The 21,807-nt window shown below is 41.3% G+C and overlaps 2 protein-coding genes across 22 annotated transcripts in view; both read left to right on the top strand.

The window, feature by feature from the left end:
- The first annotated feature begins 132 nt into the window (after positions 1-132).
- On the top strand, positions 133-7,102 carry LOC135502869 (clathrin light chain A-like). 6 transcript variants are annotated; one of them, XM_064796022.1, is made up of 9 exons: positions 133-307; positions 500-525; positions 975-1,034; positions 1,437-1,487; positions 2,267-2,323; positions 3,328-3,445; positions 3,613-3,724; positions 4,435-4,467; positions 6,104-7,102. In XM_064796022.1, exons 1-9 carry the CDS (start codon positions 157-159, stop codon positions 6,273-6,275), a joined length of 780 nt encoding a protein of 259 aa, XP_064652092.1. In that variant the 5' UTR covers positions 133-156; the 3' UTR covers positions 6,276-7,102. The 6 variants fall into 6 exon arrangements, with proteins under 6 accessions (XP_064652092.1, XP_064652096.1, XP_064652094.1 ...); XM_064796026.1 differs by lacking the exon at positions 975-1,034; XM_064796024.1 differs by lacking the exon at positions 2,267-2,323.
- Positions 7,103-7,986: 884 nt separating this feature from the next.
- Positions 7,987-21,807, top strand: part of LOC135503173 (pumilio homolog 1-like) — a 53,183-nt gene continuing 39,362 nt past the window's right edge. For 10 of the 16 annotated variants that reach the window (XM_064796585.1, XM_064796586.1, XM_064796591.1 and 7 more), the window contains exons 1-3: positions 7,987-8,045; positions 8,321-8,547; positions 10,196-10,270. In XM_064796585.1, the coding sequence (XP_064652655.1) occupies positions 8,341-8,547; positions 10,196-10,270 (282 nt within the window). In that variant the 5' untranslated portion in view covers positions 7,987-8,045; positions 8,321-8,340. Of the gene's footprint in view, positions 8,046-8,320; positions 8,548-10,195; positions 10,271-15,528; positions 15,670-16,404; positions 16,449-21,807 lie in introns of those variants that run through there. The other 6 variants (XM_064796597.1, XM_064796595.1, XM_064796596.1 and 3 more) reach the window with 6 other exon arrangements.

The raw sequence follows: 21,807 nt of genomic DNA, 5'->3' as shown, positions 1-21,807 counted from the left end.
TCTCATCTATTTACATCTGCTTTTGTTTGTTCACGTGACATGCGACGTCATCTAATTATTGAACTCGACGCTGATTGGTTAGAAAATTAAAGACCAAATTATCTTCCGAAGTTTCTCGGAGAGTGCCGAGTATTCACGACTGGGCGGAACAAGAAAATGGCAGACTTCGAAAATTTTGAGGGGGCAACCCCAGAAAATAACGCGGAAGAAGACCCTGCGGCTGCCTTTTTGGCCCGCGAACAGGATCAGCTAGCTGGTCTAGATGATGAAGGTGCTGATCAGGGTGGTTTTGAGGACCAAAATACAGGTAAAAGACTAAGAAACAGCTGATGAAATAGGTCGAAAAATCGTTCCGTATCATGGTATTTGTGTGTATTGACAGTGTATCGTGTATTATTGTACACGTTGTATGTGAAATGTACAGGAGAGGAAGAAATGCATTGTAAAACACACTGCTATACATCCAACAAACACTCTATTTTAGAATTCTTATTTTCAGGCTTTGGAAATGAAGATGGAGAAGTAGTGAGTATAGTAGCAAACACAGATCTATAAATGTGTTATAAATCATTTTGAATTGGCCGTGTTATCGTGACCTTAGCCAGGCTAAGTCTAAGAAGATGCTTATTTCGGTTATGTTGTAACATGTTCATTGTTGTTCTTCTTATGGAATACAGTAGTGAGTACTACTTGGAATGTAGCCCCAGTCCAGTGCAGGAGGATCAATCAAAATTCATTTTTGCATGGGTATTTCCTTCTCCCATATTCTCCATCCATACCTCTCCTGCACGTAGGTGTCTTGTTCCATGTTGTATCAAGCCGCACGATTACCAATTATTTCAGTGTGTTTTGTATCTATCAAATGGTATAAAAGGCTAAAGTTATGCAGTTCTGAGAAATGTGACTTGCCAATAGAGAAATGAATGCTGGGATTGGGTGACGCAGCTTGCCATGTTTGCATTGCCTCCTTTCAGAATCAAGACTTAGGTGGTTTGGGAGGGGAACAGCCGCCGGCCGATGACTATTCTTTCCTTGTAAGTGTATCAGAGGAAAAATAAAGAGACCCTTCCAGGGTTTGAACCTCCGACCATAGTTTAAAAAACCATCAAAATCTATCAACTGAGCCATAGGGACACTCCTTCTAGCCTGGGCTAAAGATCGCTATGTTGTCCCAGGTATTCATAAAAGAAAGGTCACTTGGCCGACTAGTTGCTAAAGAACATTGAGCTGCGGTCAGTGTCACAAGTTCTCCTTTTCCCAGCAAATATTGCTGTCTTCATGTCCAATGACAACAAGACTTGACTTCATTTAACAATGGTCCTTCAAAGAGGCCTTACCTGGAATCTTAATAGCTGACTCAACACCTTCAACTTGTCCTCATTTTCTGTTGCCCTGCTTGCCCCGTGAATGCACCTAAATCTCATTTGGCTTTTCAGGAGGATGCAGGCTATGATGGACTCACTACCACTTCCGATTACTCAAACATCGTAAGGGTGTTTTTTTGCTGCTTCGGGGCCTGATCTGCGGTTTTGGGTTCATCATTTTCCATCCTCATATTGGTCTTGTCTCATCGAGAATACTGGCAACATTCTCATGAATATGTGTCACCTTCAGACATAATTTTCGGCCACCATTTTGGCAATAAAGTCCTAAAGCTGAGCAATGACCCTGAAAGGGATCATTGCTCCAAAAGTACACCACCAGAACCCAGTCCCTGAAACTAGATCGGTGAGACAGGATTCATTGTAAATCCTACCCTCCTTTGAAGACTGGTTCCAAACAAGCCTTACATTTGCATGATTTGCCATACACCTTGCTTATGTTTTGTAATTTATTAGTTTGCCTCAGTGATATTAGTTTTCTGTCCTATTTCCTGTCTTATTCAAGTTGTAATAAACAGTATTTTCAGAATAGATAGTTTGCACAACCTGATGAGCAATGTCCTTCTGGCTTGAGGCCTAATCCATTCATTCTGTTTGTACATGAGCCACAAGAAAATGTTGTGATCACGAACGGCATAGGTCTTTTGGTATGTGAGGTCTGGCCTGCCTGGGTCTAACATTACGATGCCCTTGGCATCACAGGACGAAATACTAGATTGTACTAAGGTTGTAAAGAGATTGCTATTCTGGGTGGCTGTACGATATTGTGTGGAAAGTACCGCTTTGCCTTTGGTGTTGGTGCTGTAACTGCAAATCTGTTTCAGGACTCCTCCTGGTGGTGCATGTGGCCCGGCATTGTTGCTAATGTATTTTAACCCTTTCAGCCCCAGGACGAGAATGCTGCCCCGGTAATGGATGACATTGGTTCTGACAATGAAGCAGTAAGCCTCTATCATGCGTCCCATGCACAGTGATACGATTAGTTTAGAGTCCTTTGTGGTGTATTGGTTGAAACCTTTTAAATCGCCAGTTGTTGTAAAATTGAAGGTGTCGGAGGTATTGGTAAAGGTCAAATATTCTAAAGGGTCTTCTTCTCAAGATATCGCGATAGTAATGGAAATATAATAATGGAATATTCTGCCGTTGGAAGATCGTAATTTCCTTCAACGAGAATCTAAAAAGATGACGCAGACTGTTGGTTTCGAAGGTTTCATATCAAGCACCATCCTGTTTGATTAATAGCTTCCGTTTCACTTTAATCCTCCCAAGGAACTGTTACAGTACCTTGTTGACTTCTGAGAAAGTGATACTTTTTGAAACTTTCTCACAAGTTTGCAACCCCCAAATCTTCTCCAAATTTTCAAATATTATCTATTTCAAAGTCTGTTCACTGTAGTGAGTAGTGCACATTAATGCAAGGCTCAAAAGATTATTCTAGCCTTGCTGAATGTTTCGAGCCCTGATGTCAGTTAATTGCAGTCAAAGGGTGAATGATGCAGTAGAAAGCCGTAGCAAACTGTGTAACTATGTGGATTGCCCCGTAGCAAAGGGGTGGAAGATAAAAATTCGTTCATCTTGACCAGTTTGTGCATGTTTGTTTCTTAACTTTTTGTTAGCGTGGCTGAAGGAAAGTTGCTTTATTGACAGAAAGACTGGTGATTTCCGTTAACTTCGGGTGCTTTGAATGAATGCATACATTGTTCATTTTGCATTTAGACTCGGTAATCAGTAATCGCATAATTAACCCTTTCCGTATGGGCAGCAGAACTGAATGCATATGGGTGGCGTGTAGAAGGTATTACTACAGAAGTGCCATGTTCCCTCTGGGCATGTCACTGAACATTGAAGTCAGGCATAGAGTTGCCGAGTGCTGTTGTATAAACTACCAATACTTGATGGGATGACATCGGGTTGAATCTTGTCTGATTCTGGTTTTTTCTTGCAGACCACCAACGGCCCTTCGGACGTTTACAGCGCCATCTCGCAGGTCGATACACAACGGGCAGAACCGGAGAAGATCAAGATATGGCGTGAAGAGCAGAAAACAAGGCTCGAAGAGAAAGGTATGGGAAAAGTATCTCACAGACGTCATGCCAGGTTGCTGGGCCTATTTGGTTACCCTACGAGCTAACAAAAAGAAAGCCTGAATTAGAAAGAATGTCGACTGAGTGTTTCACATTTATGCACTCTGTAACAGGGAGCATCATATGTTTGTTTCATTGCATTCCAGATGCTGATGCTGAAACGAAGAAGCTCGAATGGCGGGAGATTGCAAGGAAAGAGCTGGACGATTGGCACAAGAACCGATCAGATCAGTTGGAGAAGGCCAAGGAAACCAACCGGTTGGTATAGTATTCCCTTTGTGATGAAATGGGTGATGACGTGATTGAAGTGCCGTCGGGTGACACCCTATAACGCGGCCCTTTCCTTGTTGAATGTTTCCTATCTGCTTGCTTTGAGGATGGGGTGTTGCCTTTGAAGTCTTGACTTCAGCATTTCAACAGGGTAAAACCTGAAGCATTGTTCCCAAGTCAGCTATATGTTGCTTGCTTATACAATGCATTGGATCATGACGGCTGTTATGTTAAGCCTTGGGTAGGAAGTAGGGCAGGGCATGCTGTGGGTGTTGCTATAGATCAGGGTGTTGCCTGTGCAGTTTGTGAATCAAAGTAACCTGTCCGGGATGCAGATTTCATCATCACTTCAAAGCTACGCCACATTCCTCCCCAAAACTCACCAGTAAATGTGTTCTTTACATTGCTTTTCTCCTACCCTTCTGTCAAATCAGTGCAACCTCCCCCTCAGTCTTTCAGTTCTGAAGGTACTTCACTCCCAATTTGAAGACCATAAAACTACAATCAGCTGTTTGTCGTCGATAGATGTTACTCTTGAGTGCTTCTCACAACCTTCTGTCTGCCTCCATCGACCTTTGATTAAAAGATCAACAGATGAGAGACAGTGCTCCTGGTATATCTGGCCAACTCGTCAGTTGCTTCAAGTCTACCCCATGCTCATCTACCAAGAATCATATTTTCTATCTCTTCGGTTCCAGGGTGAATCAAGCAGAGTTTTTCAAGGAGCGAGAGTATGTAGACCCTGTATCCTTTGGGGGCAGGCTGTTCTCCATCTCTTCATTGTGTAGTCTATTTTGTCTCCTTGTTATTTTGTCCGTTTATATTCGAATTAGGCTTGATTTCAGGCAGGTGAACCAGTGATTGCCCCTGTAACATCGTTTTTAGCTTAACAACTGCTATTTTGGCAATGTGTATAGAGCGTTACTCTCTTGCTGTTGAAAGTGAGGGAGGTTAGTTGGGGAGGGGAGGGGGGCATCATGCTATGCCTCAAAGTCAAAACACTCGCAGTTCTTCAGGGTGTTTTGACTTTGGAGCCCGGAGATTGCCTTGGACAGATGTCAGGAACGTTGGCTGGTTAACTGGGATAAAACTGGTGGTATACTCTGGTTTCATTTGCCTGTGGTCAGCCTGTTTAAGCTGTTAGAAATCAGATATGAATTCAAGGTGACATTGCTCTTGGACTGGTGGGGAACGACTGATTTGAAGGATGTATTTTTTCCAAGCAAAATTCTTTTGGAACTTTGCTCGGTATGGACTTATAACTAAATATACCTCAACTGCAGTGAAATATCTTGATCCTAAGAATTCCCAGTTCCAGCCTTTCAAACTTTGAATTCATATTCTGCATTTTAAATATTCTGGTCTCTGGTGTTTTCTCTTGCAGTTGGGACAAGTTGCATGTTCACATTTGAATGGGGATGCAAGCGCGCTCATTTTCAGTGTGAAGTGGACATTTGATGTTAACTACTGCCTTTCTAAACTTACTATGTAGTGACGTTTTTCAGTGTCCATGGCAAGGCAATTCTAGTTTTAATGTGCTTGTCACCTGTCAAATTGGCAAACAAATCAACTATGGTCTAAAGTTTTGATACAGTAATGGAAATAGCCATTTTTCCCTGGTATGTGACTTGGACAGAAAATCCTAGCAATGCGTGCACCCATCCAAACCTGTGAATTCCTGTCATAGTGTGGGCAATTGTGTTGTGCTGTACCTTGCAGTGTCAGTCCTTGCAATTTTGCTACATGTATGTCAACCTTGATTAGAAGTAGCAAACACAACTGTGTCACATCAACCGGGAAGTGATTTGGCCAAAGAATAATGCGCTGACACAAGCTCTTCATTTTGTAATTTAGCAGTTTGTCTTTGCTTCGGAGTTGACTAGATTATAATTGCTTTTATTTTTTCTCTATTTTACTAAGTCGTATTAAGACTTTTTCATCAAAGTTGAAGAGTGGGTATGACTCTTCTTGTTTAGAGCGGCCAACAGGCCACCATGGCAGTTTCCAACCTGACTAAGTTTGCATATTGTTTTCATGACTGAAAGTTTATTTTTGCAGGTATTTGATGGAGTAATTAGTAGTGATTTGGTGCATGTTGCATGATTCTTATCTATGGTAGAGGGTGTTCCTTATCATTTAAGTTAAATTGCATACTTTTCAGCAGTAGTGTTTATCCTGTGTGAAGATTCTATTAAGTGCACTCGACATTGTGTTATCAGGTGAAAGAGCCAGTCAGTCACTGGGAACAAAACCAAACCCTCAATCTCAATCATTAGAACTTCCTCTCGATTTCAATCTCACAAATAACTCACTTGCTTTTGAGAGTAAAATTCAAGTTGTCTTCACATGTATTTTGTTTATTTGCAGGGCTGCGGAGCAGGCCTTCGTTCAGGAACGGGATGAAAGCATCCCTGGACATGAATGGGAACGAATCTGCCGTCTCTGTGACTTTAACCCCAAAAATTCCAAGAACTCCAAAGATGTGTCGCGGATGAGGTCGATAATCCTCCAGCTAAAACAAACACCGTTGGTGCGATAAATGTCACTTTCTACTGTGAGGTGGCGTTACTGTTTGAAAGAGAGACTTTGTGGAATTATGTTTGGAAATCTCATGTGTAGTATATTTCCCTTGTTTCAACTGGGGCAGCTGTGCAGTTGCTCTTGAGGCTGTGCTTCCAAGTCGTAAGGACAGCCATATTGAACTTTACTAGGTTCAGTCTGTTTCAGAATGTTCTTGTAGCAGTGTCTTAAATTCTTATTCAAAGTTTAAAATATTTATGACTAATTTCCTAGTCAGATTTATAGATTCTGTAAGATTCCAAAAAACTTGTTTTAGGTAGATTGGTTCCTATCGATGATAGATGTTATTCATCTTCTAATCAGGCTTCTGCCCGAACCTTGGAAATAGACTTAGTGGGAATAAGATGCTCGCCCAAAACAGTCAATGATGCTGTCTACTTTAATATATTCTCTCCAAGCAATAGAAATCATACTCTCATTTACATGTATAGTTCACATTCCATTTCTGTTTTAATTTTTGTGTGCAATAGCCAGTGCTGAAGAGACCCAGTTAGAAACCTCATACCCTACTTTCTGAGTCAATGAGAGTTGTCCATCTTCGTGGAGTGTCCTTATAAATGATTGGGTCTTGTATGATATCGCATGTCTGAGGATATGTGATGTTGGTCAGTTAAACAACCCTTTAAGAAAGAAGATTCATCGCAAATTGATTAAGAAGAGAATTGGCGGAAGATTCCGACAACGTTTTGTTAAAGATGATGCATCATGAGATTGTAGAGAATTTGGTGGTTATTGTAATCGAGTGTGTATATGTAAATGAACGGAATAAATGGTTCTTATGGTGAATGTAATGTCTTGTGTTTGATTATTGTTGACAAGAACTTTGCGTTAGAAAATGTAAGACAGTTCGGCCAGAGGAGCTTGCACTGAGAATAGGACAAGCTATGTCCTTAGCGAAGTGATAAGACCATGAGCATCAAGTCCTTTGATGAGGAAGGGGAAACAGTGGATATCAGTGGACGAACCAAGAGTCCACCACAGGACACAAAATGCCTTGGAAACTGACAGATTGACCTGTGGCAGTAAAACCAGGTGCCTGTTGCTCTAAAACTTGGCAGGTTGAGACAGACTGGTTGTACCTTTCACTGTTGTCTGCATCTTGTGAAATCTTGAGCCCATTAATTCTTCCATTATCTCGTCTGAGACATGCGCCTGCTTTGCTGTGGCAAGTCCCAAAGTATTGTTAAGAGACACTGGCAAGATGGATGTCCAACTTCTGATATACTGGGTTATGGTATGCCAAGTGAAGTCCTGTTGGTTGAGGAGACCTCTTCAGTGTGGTCTAGATGTCATCTATGTGGTTGTACCACAGTTTCTCCAACACCCAGTGAACACCTAGAGCATCTTGCCTTAATCATGCCATCTTGGTTGTGTCCCCAATCGCTGAGCACTTGTCTCAGTGGTCACCTCGTGGAGCTCCTGTCTCAAGGCGGCTATGATAGTTGTGACTGTCTCTGGAGGGCCCTTCTGGGTGTAGACATTGGCTCTGGATGAGCATTTTGTAGTGGGATATAAGAAATACATTATGGCCCTGTACAAGGGACATGATATGCCCAAGGTATTTTACACCAATTTCCATGGAAACCAATATAATATTCGAATTTCCCGCTTAAGACGTCATTCGACCTTCAGAGCACATGGTTCCCATCATGCCCTGCGATTAACAAGATGTCGTACGCCATGTTTTGGTGAAGATTATCTCAGTCGCGTGAAATCGGGAGTCATCACGGTATGTATGGCTACAAATGACGAAAAAGAAATTAATATGCACAAAATATAGACTCTTAACTTTCATTTACCGCAATATCATGTGCATTTGAAGTGGCACAAATGCGTTAGAGACCCTTGTTCACGGCCTATCCTCCATGTCTTGATCAGTGTACATCGTCTATGCAAATGTGTACATAAGAATAGGGAGCACTGTGTGTATGTACGCAAGTGTGTGTGTTTACAATTTTTCATGGCCGTTCATAATGCGTCTTCTTTGTTGTCTGACTTTTGCAGACTGATAGCATGAACTATCCATGCCCACAAGTATGAGTGAAGCTGCCTGGGACGACTCGCACGTAATTATGAACGGAGGAAGAACCATGTCGGTCCGGCATCACACACAAGGGGTTCGGTCGCAGGACGATGCGATGGTGGGCTACTTTTTCCAGCGCCCCCAAAATGACCCTGCCCCTCAATATAGCAAGAGATGGGCTGTTGGAGACGATAGTAGAATTGAGCAGGTATGTTGAGCTTCAATATGTGGAGTGAAATAGTAGTTTTGTTTGCAGAAGTTCAAAAGGAAGCCATATCCAAAACAAAACAAAACATTGCAGTGGGAGTCTGTGACTCATTCAGTGCAGTGTATTTACAATGCATATAGGCCTAGTCTAGGCCTGCTGTGCTATGCTGAAGTGAAGTGGGTGACTGTAATCCAAACAGACACCTTTGCACCAGTTTGAGGTCGTCCTTCTGATCCAAAAAAAACCTAAATGAACAAAAGAACCTATGGTATGTGACCGTCCATGCATCTTTCGTTTGTGGATGGTTTGTTGTACCCTTCATTCAACGATTCCCTTGTCTTGTGCGAGGACATCTATAACGCAGCAGGTTACTCCTTCTTCGCTGCCGTAAGTGTTATTTGCTGCTTGCCATTAGGTTTGATGAACTCTGATGCGATTCGGCTTGTTTGTAGTGCACTTCGACTTTTCACTATGTTTCCATGCTGTTTGTTGTGGAGCAGTTGATAATCACCTTCATCCAAGTAACTATTCTGCCAATGTGATGCAAGGTTTTGGGTACCAATGGACGATTTGTATAGATCCGTCGCAAAACAGTCAAGCTGGCCGTGATCGTACTCTGAGCTACTCATCAGAGATTCCTTTAGTCAGACACAAGGGAAAAAACCCTGGACTACCTTCCCCCCAATGCTCCATCCTGTAAGCACCCGTTTGGCAGATTGACTAAGGATCTTCCCAACGCCAAAAATTGAGCTCCACTTTTGATTTCCTGACCCAGACCTGAGTTGCTGTCCCTTCATGTCAACTGATGTCTAAGATTAAGTGCTGTAAAGATTCTGAATTCTTTGCAAAAATAGCCTTTGTCTTTGAGACTTCCAAAATAAGAAACATTTGAAGAAACCTAACATTGTCTGAGTGTCTCATGTTGTGTCATGTCTTGATGACAGTTCTAATATTCAGGATTCTTGATTCGAACAGTCACCCTGCCAGTGGCCAAAAAATCCCCAGTGATTCCCAAATTAACACACCCTATGGGTTGTGACAAAGCCTGACATTGTCTCAGTACCCTAATCACCGCATCTTGATGACACATCATCTTGACTAGAGCGGACACCCTCCCACGAGACTCTCGATACACTGCCATTTCTTATGCGCCGCACAGTAACAATAAGAACAGCGTGATATTTCATGAAGTGTTGCCATGGTAATCAAGATAGCTGGAAGGGATGCATGCTTCTACTACTGCTTGATGGTTTGTGAAACTAAAAATCGGCTGAAATTGTTTAAACGTACATGAATGTTGGAAGACTTGCCTGATTATGACGGTCCTGGCCTTTACTCAATGGTCAGGTATAGATTTAACCCTTTGACAGTTTGATGTCTGCAGTGTGCTGGCAAGGGATGCATGCTTTCCTTGAATGAAGCTGCTTTCCTGCAAAACTGCTTGAAAAATCTGCTTTTTCATGATGATCTTGGCCTCTTGTTGGTGGTCAGACTCCCGAGCTGCAGATTAACTCATCCATTTCTGAGACGCCATTTCTTGTTCATTTGGTGGGATATAGAGGAGTACATTTATACATACTGTCAATTGTATCAAATTGTTATGCAATACTGAAACATTTTACAACACGATTCGACCCTTGTTTTGCAGGTTCGCGGAATCTCCGTGGTGGACCTTGAGCGTGATTTCCAAAACATGTCGACGTTTGAAAGGGATCCAGTCGCGGTAAGTTCTGTTTTAATTGCATCATAGTCATGTGTGTAGCTGTAGATTTTTCCGGAGACATGACATTTACGCCCTTGGCTGCTTGTCAGTTTTGCAATTGTGAGAATCTGTAGGGTAGCTGGTGACCACTTGGCAGTGAAGGAGCACAGACAACATGTCTGAGGAAGTTCTTACGATAAGATTGGTTGCTTTGTCCAGACTTCTATGTTTGAATGGGTGTCTGCAGGCATGGCAAGCCTGTATCCCCCAGTGTGTCTGGTGCTGCCATCTTTTCGAAGGTTTGCTTGTCCTTCCGCCCTGTCAGAAGGTCAACACATCAGGCAGCTAGATAAGAGTACCTGTTAGAAACACAGAGTGATGCAGCTAGTTCAAGAATTCAACCCGCACACACAACAGTGGTGGATGTGATGAGCTTGGCATCATAATTAAGACAGCCACCATGTGCAGACAAGGTCTCTGCAGGAGAATTGAGCAGGTGGCCGCTTGGTCTTGGACCAGGATGACAATTGTCATGATAAATATTTACAGACTTATCAGATTGTTCATTACATTTATTTGTCTCGGTCATGTTGTATATTTCTCTCTTGCAACTAAATTGATTTGGATATAAGGTTGCTTATGTTGCTTGGTAACTTATCTGAGAAGTTGTGCACTTCTGTTGTGCAATCCTCCAGCGTCCTTTTAAAAATAATTGGTGTTCCCTCCAAATGGTGTAGCACCAGAGTTGATCAGCTACAAGGCCAGACAATGAGAAAATCAATGAAGCCATTTGTGTGGGCACTGTGTTATCACATGCAGCGATTCCCAGGTGTACTGGGACAGACGCCGGCTTGGAATCGTACCATAGAGGCGATGCACATGGTGTTAGTCTGACATCATTCATTGAGTAGTATAAAAATGGATCATTTCGGAAGTAACGTTGCCGTTTTGTTCCTCTGCAGAGTTGGCAGTCTGAAAAAGTATCAGTTAATTGAAAATTCGGTGGGAGTAAGATTACTCAATGAAGACAAATGACCAGCCATTTGTTAGCCCCTTCTCGGGTCCACTGCTATGGGTGTTTCTCCTTTGTTTGGGATGGTCCCTGTGTGTATGATCCAGGTGCTAACATAGACAGGCTGCGCCACTGCCAATTGACTGTTCAATTCACCCAAAGAAGATGTTCAGATTGCATGCAGATTGTACTCAAATGATGGAGAGATTGTTGTGGAGTTGAATCTGAAGAGTGATTCACATCCTTCCACATGCAAAGGTAATGAAATGGAACCAAGTTTCTACAAGAACTCTGCATCAGATCTTGATTTATGTCTTCTAAAAAAGAAGTTTTATTTTTCAAAGCGCCTGTATACTCCTACATCAGGTGGGGATCCAGGGGGGGGACGCAACAGACGCACGTCCCACCTAATCTATAAATCCCCAGTTCATTTTATAATCAATGGGGGAAATGAAGGTGGCATCCCGGATGGACCCGTGTTCAGTTGGCTAAAATCGGCAGCAAATGATTCGGAAGTCGTGGCAAAATGAAACATGTCAGTTCCAGGAAACCTTGATTTGAATAGTAGAATCAATTAGCCATGAACTAAACCCATTCTATAAATGGTGCTGTTGGGCTACAATAGGATTGCTGTATGGCTTTGTCATCCTGATGATGGCTGGTTATTGTCAGACCTGATGGTTTTGTACTCTGCAGAAACATTAGTCATTTGCTAGAATAGAACATTTGCTTAGGAATTGTTGCAGTTCAGTTCAGCATGGCAGGTACAAGCATTGCAGCACTTTTAACCTGTTTAGTGTTGCTGTAGAGTGATTCAGTTAATTTCATAGAAAAAGAACAGCCGAAGCAATAACTGCAATGATTTAGGCATGAACGTTGCAAAGCCTTGGTCTTGTAATACCAGCACAAACAAATTTTATGCTGACTCAGCATCTTTGACTGTTGTGTTTTTGTGAATAGCTTCTTTGTTGGTAGCTTCATCCGGTCTCATCCTCGAGTGTGATGACCAAGATTATAGTGGTTACACATCCCAGTCAGCCCTGCACCACCCATCCCAAGCAAGCACAGGTTGCAGAATCAATAATGGAACTGTCTAGACCAGTGGGAGATCTGCATTCACTTGTCTCCCTTCCTTGTGAGGCTTCTTTGTTCAGTACTGGTGCTGACTTTCTTATGCTGAGTGGTGACTGTCTTGTTTAGGGAAATTGCTAGTTTGAAAGAGTGCTGTGCCAATAATCAGGGGTTTTTGGGTTGGAATCACAGAACAATTGCAGAGATACTGACTTGTTACTGTCTTGTTGGGTGGGGGAAATTCATGACATGTGCCATGTGGTTTCAGAGAGCGCCATGGCTAAAAGGTGAATGGCCTGTAAAAGGCTAGCTCTTGACAAGCCTATGCACTGCTGCCACCTTTAGGCAATCTGATGAACTGGAGCACCCAAGTTGAACTGTGTTTGGTACTGCCATCTGGCAGGTCGAGTAAAAAGAATCATTGATTGAGATTTCCCCCAACCTGTTTTTACGGAAAAACCCTGTTTCAACATTCTAGAATCTGGAAATTATTACTATCTTGTGGAATTGGCAACAGAAGATTTGTGGTCAAGGTCTTGACATTTGAAAATCTCAGCAAGGTATCTCGTTTGATCCAGGATTTGCCATAACTCAGCATACGTCTCTCAACTGAAGACCATGTTAATTAAAAATTTAATTAATGACCTACTTGGATTACAATATGCCATACTGTAGCCATATATATCTATGATTTAATAGATGTCTGATGTAGTCAGTGAAGTAATAGGGAGGGGTCATTGTCGGGGCAGTTACCGCTCTAAAATTGTCTCAGATTTATGTCCGTATGATTATGGTAATTACAGTGGCAGAGCAATGCCCGTGTAAGTCTGCTGTCTGAACTTGCAGAACTTAGTTTTACGAAATGACCCCAGGTGGCTCTGCTTGTCCTTGCGGTGAGGAACATTAGAACCAACTTGGAAAGATGTCCAATTTGTCCTCGAGAGAGCTGATTGGTCTAGAGGTTGATACTGATAGGCTCCAAATCATCCTGGCTACAATCAAACTGTTGGACCAATCAGTGCTCATTTGCTTCTTACTCAGGCTGACATGATGACATACATGTGCCTGACCATGATATTTTAAAAGGCGATTTCTGATTCGCTCCTGTGAGACAGCCAGGAACAATCAAATAACTGCCATCAATTCACAGGAAGTCGTTGGTTACAAAAGTTGAAAGTTACTCGTGATGTCATAAAACAATGTGTTTTTTCTTGCTTTGCATTGTGGGCAACACAATATCATCCCCAACGTCAACGATGAAAAGTTGAGGTATTGTCCGATGGGTGCATCATCTAGGTTAACAACATAATGATGAATTAGATGACAAATACTGGTGAAAGTTTGTACAATGTTTTCTGGAATAGTTGCCCGCTTGTATTGTGTGATAATTTGCCTAAGAAAAAACAAAGAATAGTTAGCACAAAATGTGATCTCGCATTCACAATGCACCCCGGTGCGCTGTAATTCTCATCCAATAAAACAATGGCGTGCTATGTTCATCAGCAGTTACAAAATGTATATGGGTCAATCCACAATGGTAAATTATCTATTTGATGTTTGATGGAGATAGTCTGTAAAGGTTAATTTCCGCGTCTGTTATGGGATAATTATAAGTAGTTATTTAGTAGTCAGTGCATCTGTCCACTGCCGTGATTCATGGCTGGTTTTGGTGTAAGGGCAAAATAGGATGAGCTTTTTAGAGTGCCTTCAAAAAAGTGCTCTAAAAAGTGCTTTAAACTATTCTTTGTGTTTTCTTAGTCAAATTATACATACAATGCATGCAAGCCAGCAATTATTCCAGGAAACATTATACCAATTTGCATCTGTATTTAAAACCATGTTCAATTCAATTCGAAGCTATTCACTCAAAGAATTCCCTTGCCTCGTCCAGAAACCTTTGCACTGCATGGCCAAGCCTTGAACCCACAACATTCTGACCACATGTCAGGCTGTCCTACTGCACTCGTCCTGAAAATAACTTTTGAATCCTGCAATAGCCAAAAAGTCGATGATCCCTTACACTACCGGTTTCGATTTGATATCTGTGCAGTTAAATTATATATCTGTATTTGTGAACTTGATCGTGATGGCATCCATGGGTTAACTGAAGGTCAAACCATGTGCAAATCTCAGACCAAGTCAATGTCCCATTTCTTTTGTGGGGTTATCAGTTTTGTCAAATGACCCCATGCAGGCATGGACAAATTCAGACACGACCACACAATGTCAGATGATGATTTGTCAATGCCTATATTTGCCTCTGAGTCTGATATCATTGTTTCATCCTGACTTTGCCCAAATTCATGAGAGTGAAATTAGAGTAAAAGTGTTTTGAATTTACCGGTACATGTAGGAACATATGCCCAATGCTTTGAGATTTGAGAAAAGGTGATATTTTGGGTTCGGAAGTTGATTCTTGAAAATGGGTATCTTGGCTGTGTACATTGGAGTTGGAATGGCAGGCTACTTTCTGCCTGGTGCCTTCTGATTTCGAGGAAAATCAGAAAAAAGACAAATATCATTTCATATTTCAACCATATATCAGTTTATTAATAACGTACTTTCCTTGAGTGCGGTATGAGGCCATTTATGCTCGAGTTTATATATGATTGTCACTTTGAAATTGAATGTATGATGATTAACCTTGCCTATTGAGGAAATTTTGATATATTACTTTTCATGCGAGAAAACCTGTGTAGGACCTGTTGGCCCCCTAACAATGGCCGAAGATCGGGCCGCATGTCTGATATGAAATTATTTGACATCAAGCCAGAATTCATTGTTCTGTTAACAATGGATGATCGTTGGTCAACATTGGGACATATCATTGAAGGTAAATGAGTGGCGAATTAAAGGCAGTTTCCCCTGAATCGTTAGGAAGTTTCGAGATTGCCTAATTGTGGCAATTATGATTTTGATGGTCTTGTTTATGCGCACACCTTAAGATTGCCGATGATTGCAAGCAGGTCCCGAGCTTATCTCAGTTTATAAAAATAGATCTCAAGCACTGATAAAACCTGTCATAGAGTATGTTAATTTTTCCTGTATATGAACTCTCAGGAGTGGGTTATCGCTTTAAATTTGAAATGTATTCAAATAGGCTATGTTAGTAGGTTAGCCAGATAACAGCATGAATGCAGTGTATAGGAATGCCCTATTCATCTCTGGAGTATATACACGCCGTGATTCGGTGAAATTTTTTATATGAATCAAATCTAGTCGATTGGTAGGACCGGTGTCCGATGCTGCTCATGATATAATCCGTCCTAATGTGGAATACCGTGGAATCGAGACCCCTGCCATGAAGCGAGCACGGGTTAGTGTCTCTGTACATGATGTATGTTAACTTTTTGCTTTTAGTTTTCATCCGCATTTCCCAATTTTCGTAATCGTCCCGTCTTGATCTCTTGAGCTCGTCCTCGGGTTGTGTATAAAACCTGTCTTTATCCGGAGACCACATGGTGGGTTCCCTCAATGTCATCTTTTACTAATCTGGCATTGTGTTCTATTTAACATAGGATCTTATTTTTTTCACAGTGGAATGTTCCGAGAAATTTTTTCCAACATTGCCATGTGCTTTGCGGGCCATGTGCCTGGAATTATAGAACTTTTAGACAAGTTCTAGTGCTGAAATTTTTGGATATGGATTCTTATATTTTCGCTAATCTGATTTTCCTCAAAGGAATGTACCGAAATTTTCCCCAACTTTACCATGTGCCATGATGCCCATGTGGACTTAATCATGGCATATTGGGCAAACTTGTCTTGGAGAAAACATGGGCTAGATTTTTCAAAATTTTTTTTATAACTCTGTAAAAAGTGATTCACAGGGGCAGTAGGCCACCTACCTGTCTTTTCCTAGAAACTTTTTAAAGTTTTTCTTTTACTTTTGGAACTTTTGTCAAACTTGCCGTTGTCTTGATACAATCGCAATTAATTGATAGCGTGTCAACAACTATTAAATGTTGCATGCCATCTTGCTTTCACTTTCACTCAGTCATTTTTATGAACGTTTTTTTACGCCTTTTGAAATTACTTCGATCAGTTCCTGGAGATATTTACTCTATTTCAGACCATGTGGTTTCAATTTCCAGTAAATCATCGGCCACCATGTGGGTATGAACTTTAAAAACTTTCGGCTGTAAACTTCAAGCTATTAGCTGTACAGCCGGGTTAACACTGTAAAGTTTCGGGGTGCCGAGTAGTTGTTCAGAATGTCCCAATTCTCCAACCGAATTCTTCATCCATAGTGGCATGATATAGCAGAGTGTCATTGCTTATCCATGTAAAACCTTCCATGTCCAAGCCGTTTCAAGATAGCTGAAAATTATGTAATTTTGGCCATTCAAATATGAATATAGATAATCATAGGGAAACGTTAGTCTAGACTAGTTAAGATTATTTGCACAATGCATGCACTGTGATTTTGACTGCACTTCGCATGTAACCAATGTGGACTTCTGAAATTATGGTTTGTAAAAAACTTGTCCGATTTGTGAAACTTGATTTATCAATTCAATGCTAAACATCCTAGAACTTGAAATTTATGTTTGATTTTGGTGTTTAACCTCTGATGCCAAGGTCTGACTGTCGGTCCTCTTAAAATCAGTTTCATTCAACCAATTTGTACATTTTCAATCAACAGTAACTCATCACTCGACTGATTTAAGGACCTGGTTCTGCCTAAACTGGGACATCCTAATTTACACTATTCCTGCAATGGTCAGTCCCCATGTCTCACCATGACATCGTTAGTGCATCGCTGCATGCTCCATCTACATGGTGTGTCATTAGGCCTGTGTAAATTTGATGAACGAAGCATCCTGTGTACATACAAAATTAGTGCATAAACATGTACAGTTAAGCTTCCCGCTATCAAAAGCTACGCTAAACCTATACATAAGGCATGCAGACTGCTGATAAAGTTCACGTGAAATCGCAGATAAAATTCTTTGCTTGCGGTGACTTCCTGCAGGCCCTATCTCTAACAACAAGCAAAGGTTGGTCGTCATGGAAAAAAAGATTTTTACTTGGGATGCCTAATTCATCAGAGGAGTAGATAAAGTATCGATTGTACCGTGTCAGCATTATCTTTCCATCAAAGTCCATGTTAGCTGTATTTCTTGATCACTGCGAAAAAATACGGTAATGGAAGTGTCTGAACTTGAATAGCAGAACTCTGTAAGTTTATGGAAAGGTCATTGTGAAAAAGTGTCCTAATTCTAATGTATCAGATAAAATTTTGATAAGTTCAAAAAACCTGGCCCTGACCTCGAAATGAATCAGACTTGCTGTGAAATTTAACCTTTGCAAACAAAATTGAAGTGACGGTCACAAAGAAAATTTTGAAATATTTTGAGAATGTCCTAAATCACACATATTTAGTCTTCTTCAGTTTTCATGGTCTTGTCCTGCCAGTGCATCTGGGATGTTTTGTTAGTAACAGCACTATATTGACTCTTGCTGTATTCAAATATCCCTGGGTCACATCACTACCAAGTAGTGACCAGCTCATGGCCGGCACCGTCTCATATTTGGCTGGGCCACAAACTAATAGAGGAGCACATGACAAGTATGTCAGGACGAAGTGATCAGTTAATGCATCTCATGAGGTTGCAGAGGACAAACCAGCCAGTCCTGACCGAATGGTGGGACGATAGTGGTCTGTCCATCCAATCTGCCCTGCATCACTTTTTCATGTTAAAATAGCTTCAACTGCGGCAAATACTAAGCATATGAAAAAGGCTTGTTCGTGCCAAGTCTATCCCTGTGCTCAACCTAAAGCTTGGTTGCTGTATACCTTATGTATGTCTCACTCAAGACACTTGGCCTATTATCACAAAAACCTATCGGCCCTCTTCAGAGATTTCTCTCCTATTTGGTATTAGTTCCAACCTAACTGTTCAAATTCAGCTGTGCATTTTGTCTATAAACCTCATCTTTGTGCAGGTTTGCACATCAATCTTTGATGAAACGATATGGTATTATAGAGAACAAGGGAGCATTCATGAACCGCAGCGAGTGTTTGCATTTGCTGATAACATAAGTCAAGTTACTGCTGGTTTGGAATATAATATTTTATTCTCCAGTCCAGGTTTTATTAGCCAAATACTCCTGTCCTGACCTTTCCGAACAGTTCAAGTCGATTGATATTTTGAGGTTGTGGCATAGAAACGGGTGTCCCATGGTTTGTCCTTGTTGGCTGGACTCATGTGACAACAGGTCTGCTCTTTCGATGCCCAGCTGTTTCTTCCTTTCGTTTCTATCGGGAAAAGTCCCCCATATCAGCAACAGGTTTTTAGTGCTGAGTAAGAAAAGGGGAACCTTCGGGCTAAATTTCTTTGTTGCCTCGATTTTGTTCTTTTAGCAATCTAAATCTCAAATTATTACGTGAAGACAGGTGAATTATCAAACAGGTCTCATCTTGCAACTAAATTGTGGTAATTATCACGTAACTTAAGATATCTTCACATGACAGGCCATGATGAAGAATTCGTGTCTCCATTTGTTTGCCACTCAGCATGGGAAAGACTGAAAGTACATATGGACAGTGCTGAATGACCCATTTGGTCGAAATCACGCTATGAAACCACCTTCGTGAACTAAGTTTCTGGAGGAGAAAATCGATTTCCAACCAAAGTATGAATGATATCATATACTTACTATCATCAAAATATGCCATGCTGAGCCATATTGCTGCCAAATTGGCAAACATGGGTTTGGTAATGTTATCGGTCATACATGTAGGCTATATACTAATTCCTCCATTCAAAACCACCATCATTCAGTCGGAACAATATCCTTCCTGCACGCAAGATTTTATTCTTGGTCACGGCCCGAGTCCATCTCTCATCAAACAGGTGCCATTCATACAAGATGAAAGAAAGGACGCCTCTTCTAAGAGGGATTGTGATAAATGGAAGCTTTTGTCCCGCTCTTGACCTGGGACAACATATCTCAATGTCCAATACAATGCTAACATCAATGAGACGGCAAATGGGTTGCCAAGCTAGGCCTATGCGGTCCTTGGACTTCAAAGACGACTTTCAGACATGCAAGGACGAATTTAGAAAAGTGGATGCCTATTGTTAGTGGCTGTTGTTGTCGCACTCCTGTTGTTGTTGTTGGTGAAGACTGTCCTGTTGAATGTTTCTCTATAGCAGGATGACTAGGGTGGGGGGAGGCCGGTGGCATTCTCACCGTCAAATCGGATGGCAAAAATGTTACCTCGGTTTAACAGAATTGTTCTCTGCGAGGTTAGGTCGTTACTAAATGGTGCAGACACTAGCGGCAATGGGCAAGTCTATACCTACATTGTACTGTGATCCTGTCAAAAGATGAGTGTTTACTTGTGAACTGTCTTCTTTCAAAAACTAATCAAATGGGACAGGTTATGTTTCAAGGACAGATATCGTGGCATTCGGTGTTGATCATATGGATTGAATCAATACCAAAGCTTTCATACTGATCCTTTCTGATTTGTTCTGCTTAAGAAGTTGTGATTTTTGCAGGTCTTTTATGATGAACAGAAAATAGTCTGAATATTTCAGAATATGGACTCAATTTCTTGACCTTGATTTATGCTGTATTTACTGCAAAGTTTACAAGTATGTTGTAAACAGTCGAAATTTCATAAACAGGGATTGAACTTTGGTATCAAGTTTGATTAATGCTCTTCTTTGTGAGAGACATCTTAATTTGGTGTTCTTCGTTTTCTGGTCTGAACAAGCTGCCATTATAACCCCCCCCCCCCCCCCGGGCCCTGGTTTGATGGCCTTTAGATCACCTCTTGGCTCAATCATAAATTCCCTCTGCATGAACACATTTTGTTGGAGGAAAGACTGAATCTTGGGAGCACACTGATTGAATTCGATGTGCTACATCCTGAAAAGTGCAATGACCTATTACTTGAAAGCAGTGAGTTTGTTTTCTGTGGTGCTCCCTTGTCTGGTGTATCCACTCAAACAGTTTGGACCCATTATACTTTTATCATGTAAATCATGGAGACCTTATAAACTTGGTAGATTGTTGTAATCAAATTAACATTCTTGCTGACACAGAAGTTCGCTTGTCCTATAAATAAGACTAAGAGGTTGCTTTAATACAAACTAGTACTTTGGTTGGTAATTTATGAAAATTACTTTTTAAGCAATTTTGACGTGGGTTTAATCTGAGTGCAACAAAGGTGACAATGAAAGACCTGAGCTAGATATATTCCTGTGTGTATGGTTTGTTCCAGAAATATAGTTAGACTAGAGGTCAAAATGTTTATCATGAAAGACAAATATTGGTAACCTCATGATAAATGAATAGATAGGAGTTCAAGAGATTTGTTCCCAATCGATCACCCAATTGACTCAACCAGGCTATGCTTTATCATGCCTTGAGACCCACCGAATGTGAAATGAAGGGTTAGCAAGATGGCGAACTTTTCGCTTGGTATGTAGGTGTAGCACTCTACATCATTGCAGAGCCACGAGCAGTCATTTTCAAGAAGCTCTCATCAAAATGAAGGGCCTGTCATTTCTTCATGTATTGCTTTGAAGTCACCAAGACAACCAGCCTACAATCAAAGGAAAACTAATGAAACTGCTGGTGTAGTCTACTAACTGATAGGAGTGCCCCCAGAGGCTTGTCAAATTATCAAAGGAAGGCATTGATAAGACATGAGCAGACTATCAAGGCAGCCACTTGGTACAGTCTCTTTGCAAAGGAACTAATTACCCCAGTTTACCTGCCTTTTCTTGAAGGTGCATGGCTTCACTTTGGGATGGGGCCATCTAAATATTGGCTTGACTTGAGAATCAATGGGTTCCACATGCATATGAATCGATGATGATGCAAATAGGACCGATGTCCTTTTCTTTGTTGGATTAAATGTGGAGGGCATACGCTTGCTAATCTAGACATTGGAAGCGAGATAAGGTGACAGTAGCATTTGTAAATGGTATTGCGACTTAGAAACATGTCCTGTCCCTCCATGACACTGAGTAGGGTTGTGTGAATAGTCTGTTTGGCACCTCCTATCATGGTAGCCATAATTGACCTCCCATTATTCTCAGTTTAATTACTTCAGGAAATCCTTCACCCATATCATTGGTAATATACTGATCCACAGTATCATTGGCACGGTATGAGAACCAGATCTTACCTACCTCAAACTAAAGACCATGTTGGCTACATCAGACTGAATACCTGAGTTGATATCAGTCTTGAGTGTGACCGCGGGAGGCTTCCCAATCACAATATGGGCAATCAGGTATGAGGAAGGATGATCTGTTCCCAAGGAGATGTATCAGGTTGTTGGGTGTCTGATAGTAAACCTATTGCTACTAAAACTATAGTTGTGTTCTCTAAGTAGTTGCGTTGTTTGAGCAGACGTAGCATACATTTAGAGTGTTGGTATTCATATATTGCTAAACGTGTCAGTATAATTGTGAGGTACTAACCGACTATCTGTTGATGAATAGCAGGG

This window comes from Lineus longissimus, chromosome 19, assembly GCF_910592395.1.
Source record: "Lineus longissimus chromosome 19, tnLinLong1.2, whole genome shotgun sequence".
Lineage (NCBI taxonomy): Eukaryota > Metazoa > Nemertea > Pilidiophora > Heteronemertea > Lineidae > Lineus > Lineus longissimus.
Note: the sequence above shows the minus strand (reverse complement) of the source record. Positions and strands in the feature narration are given on the sequence as shown.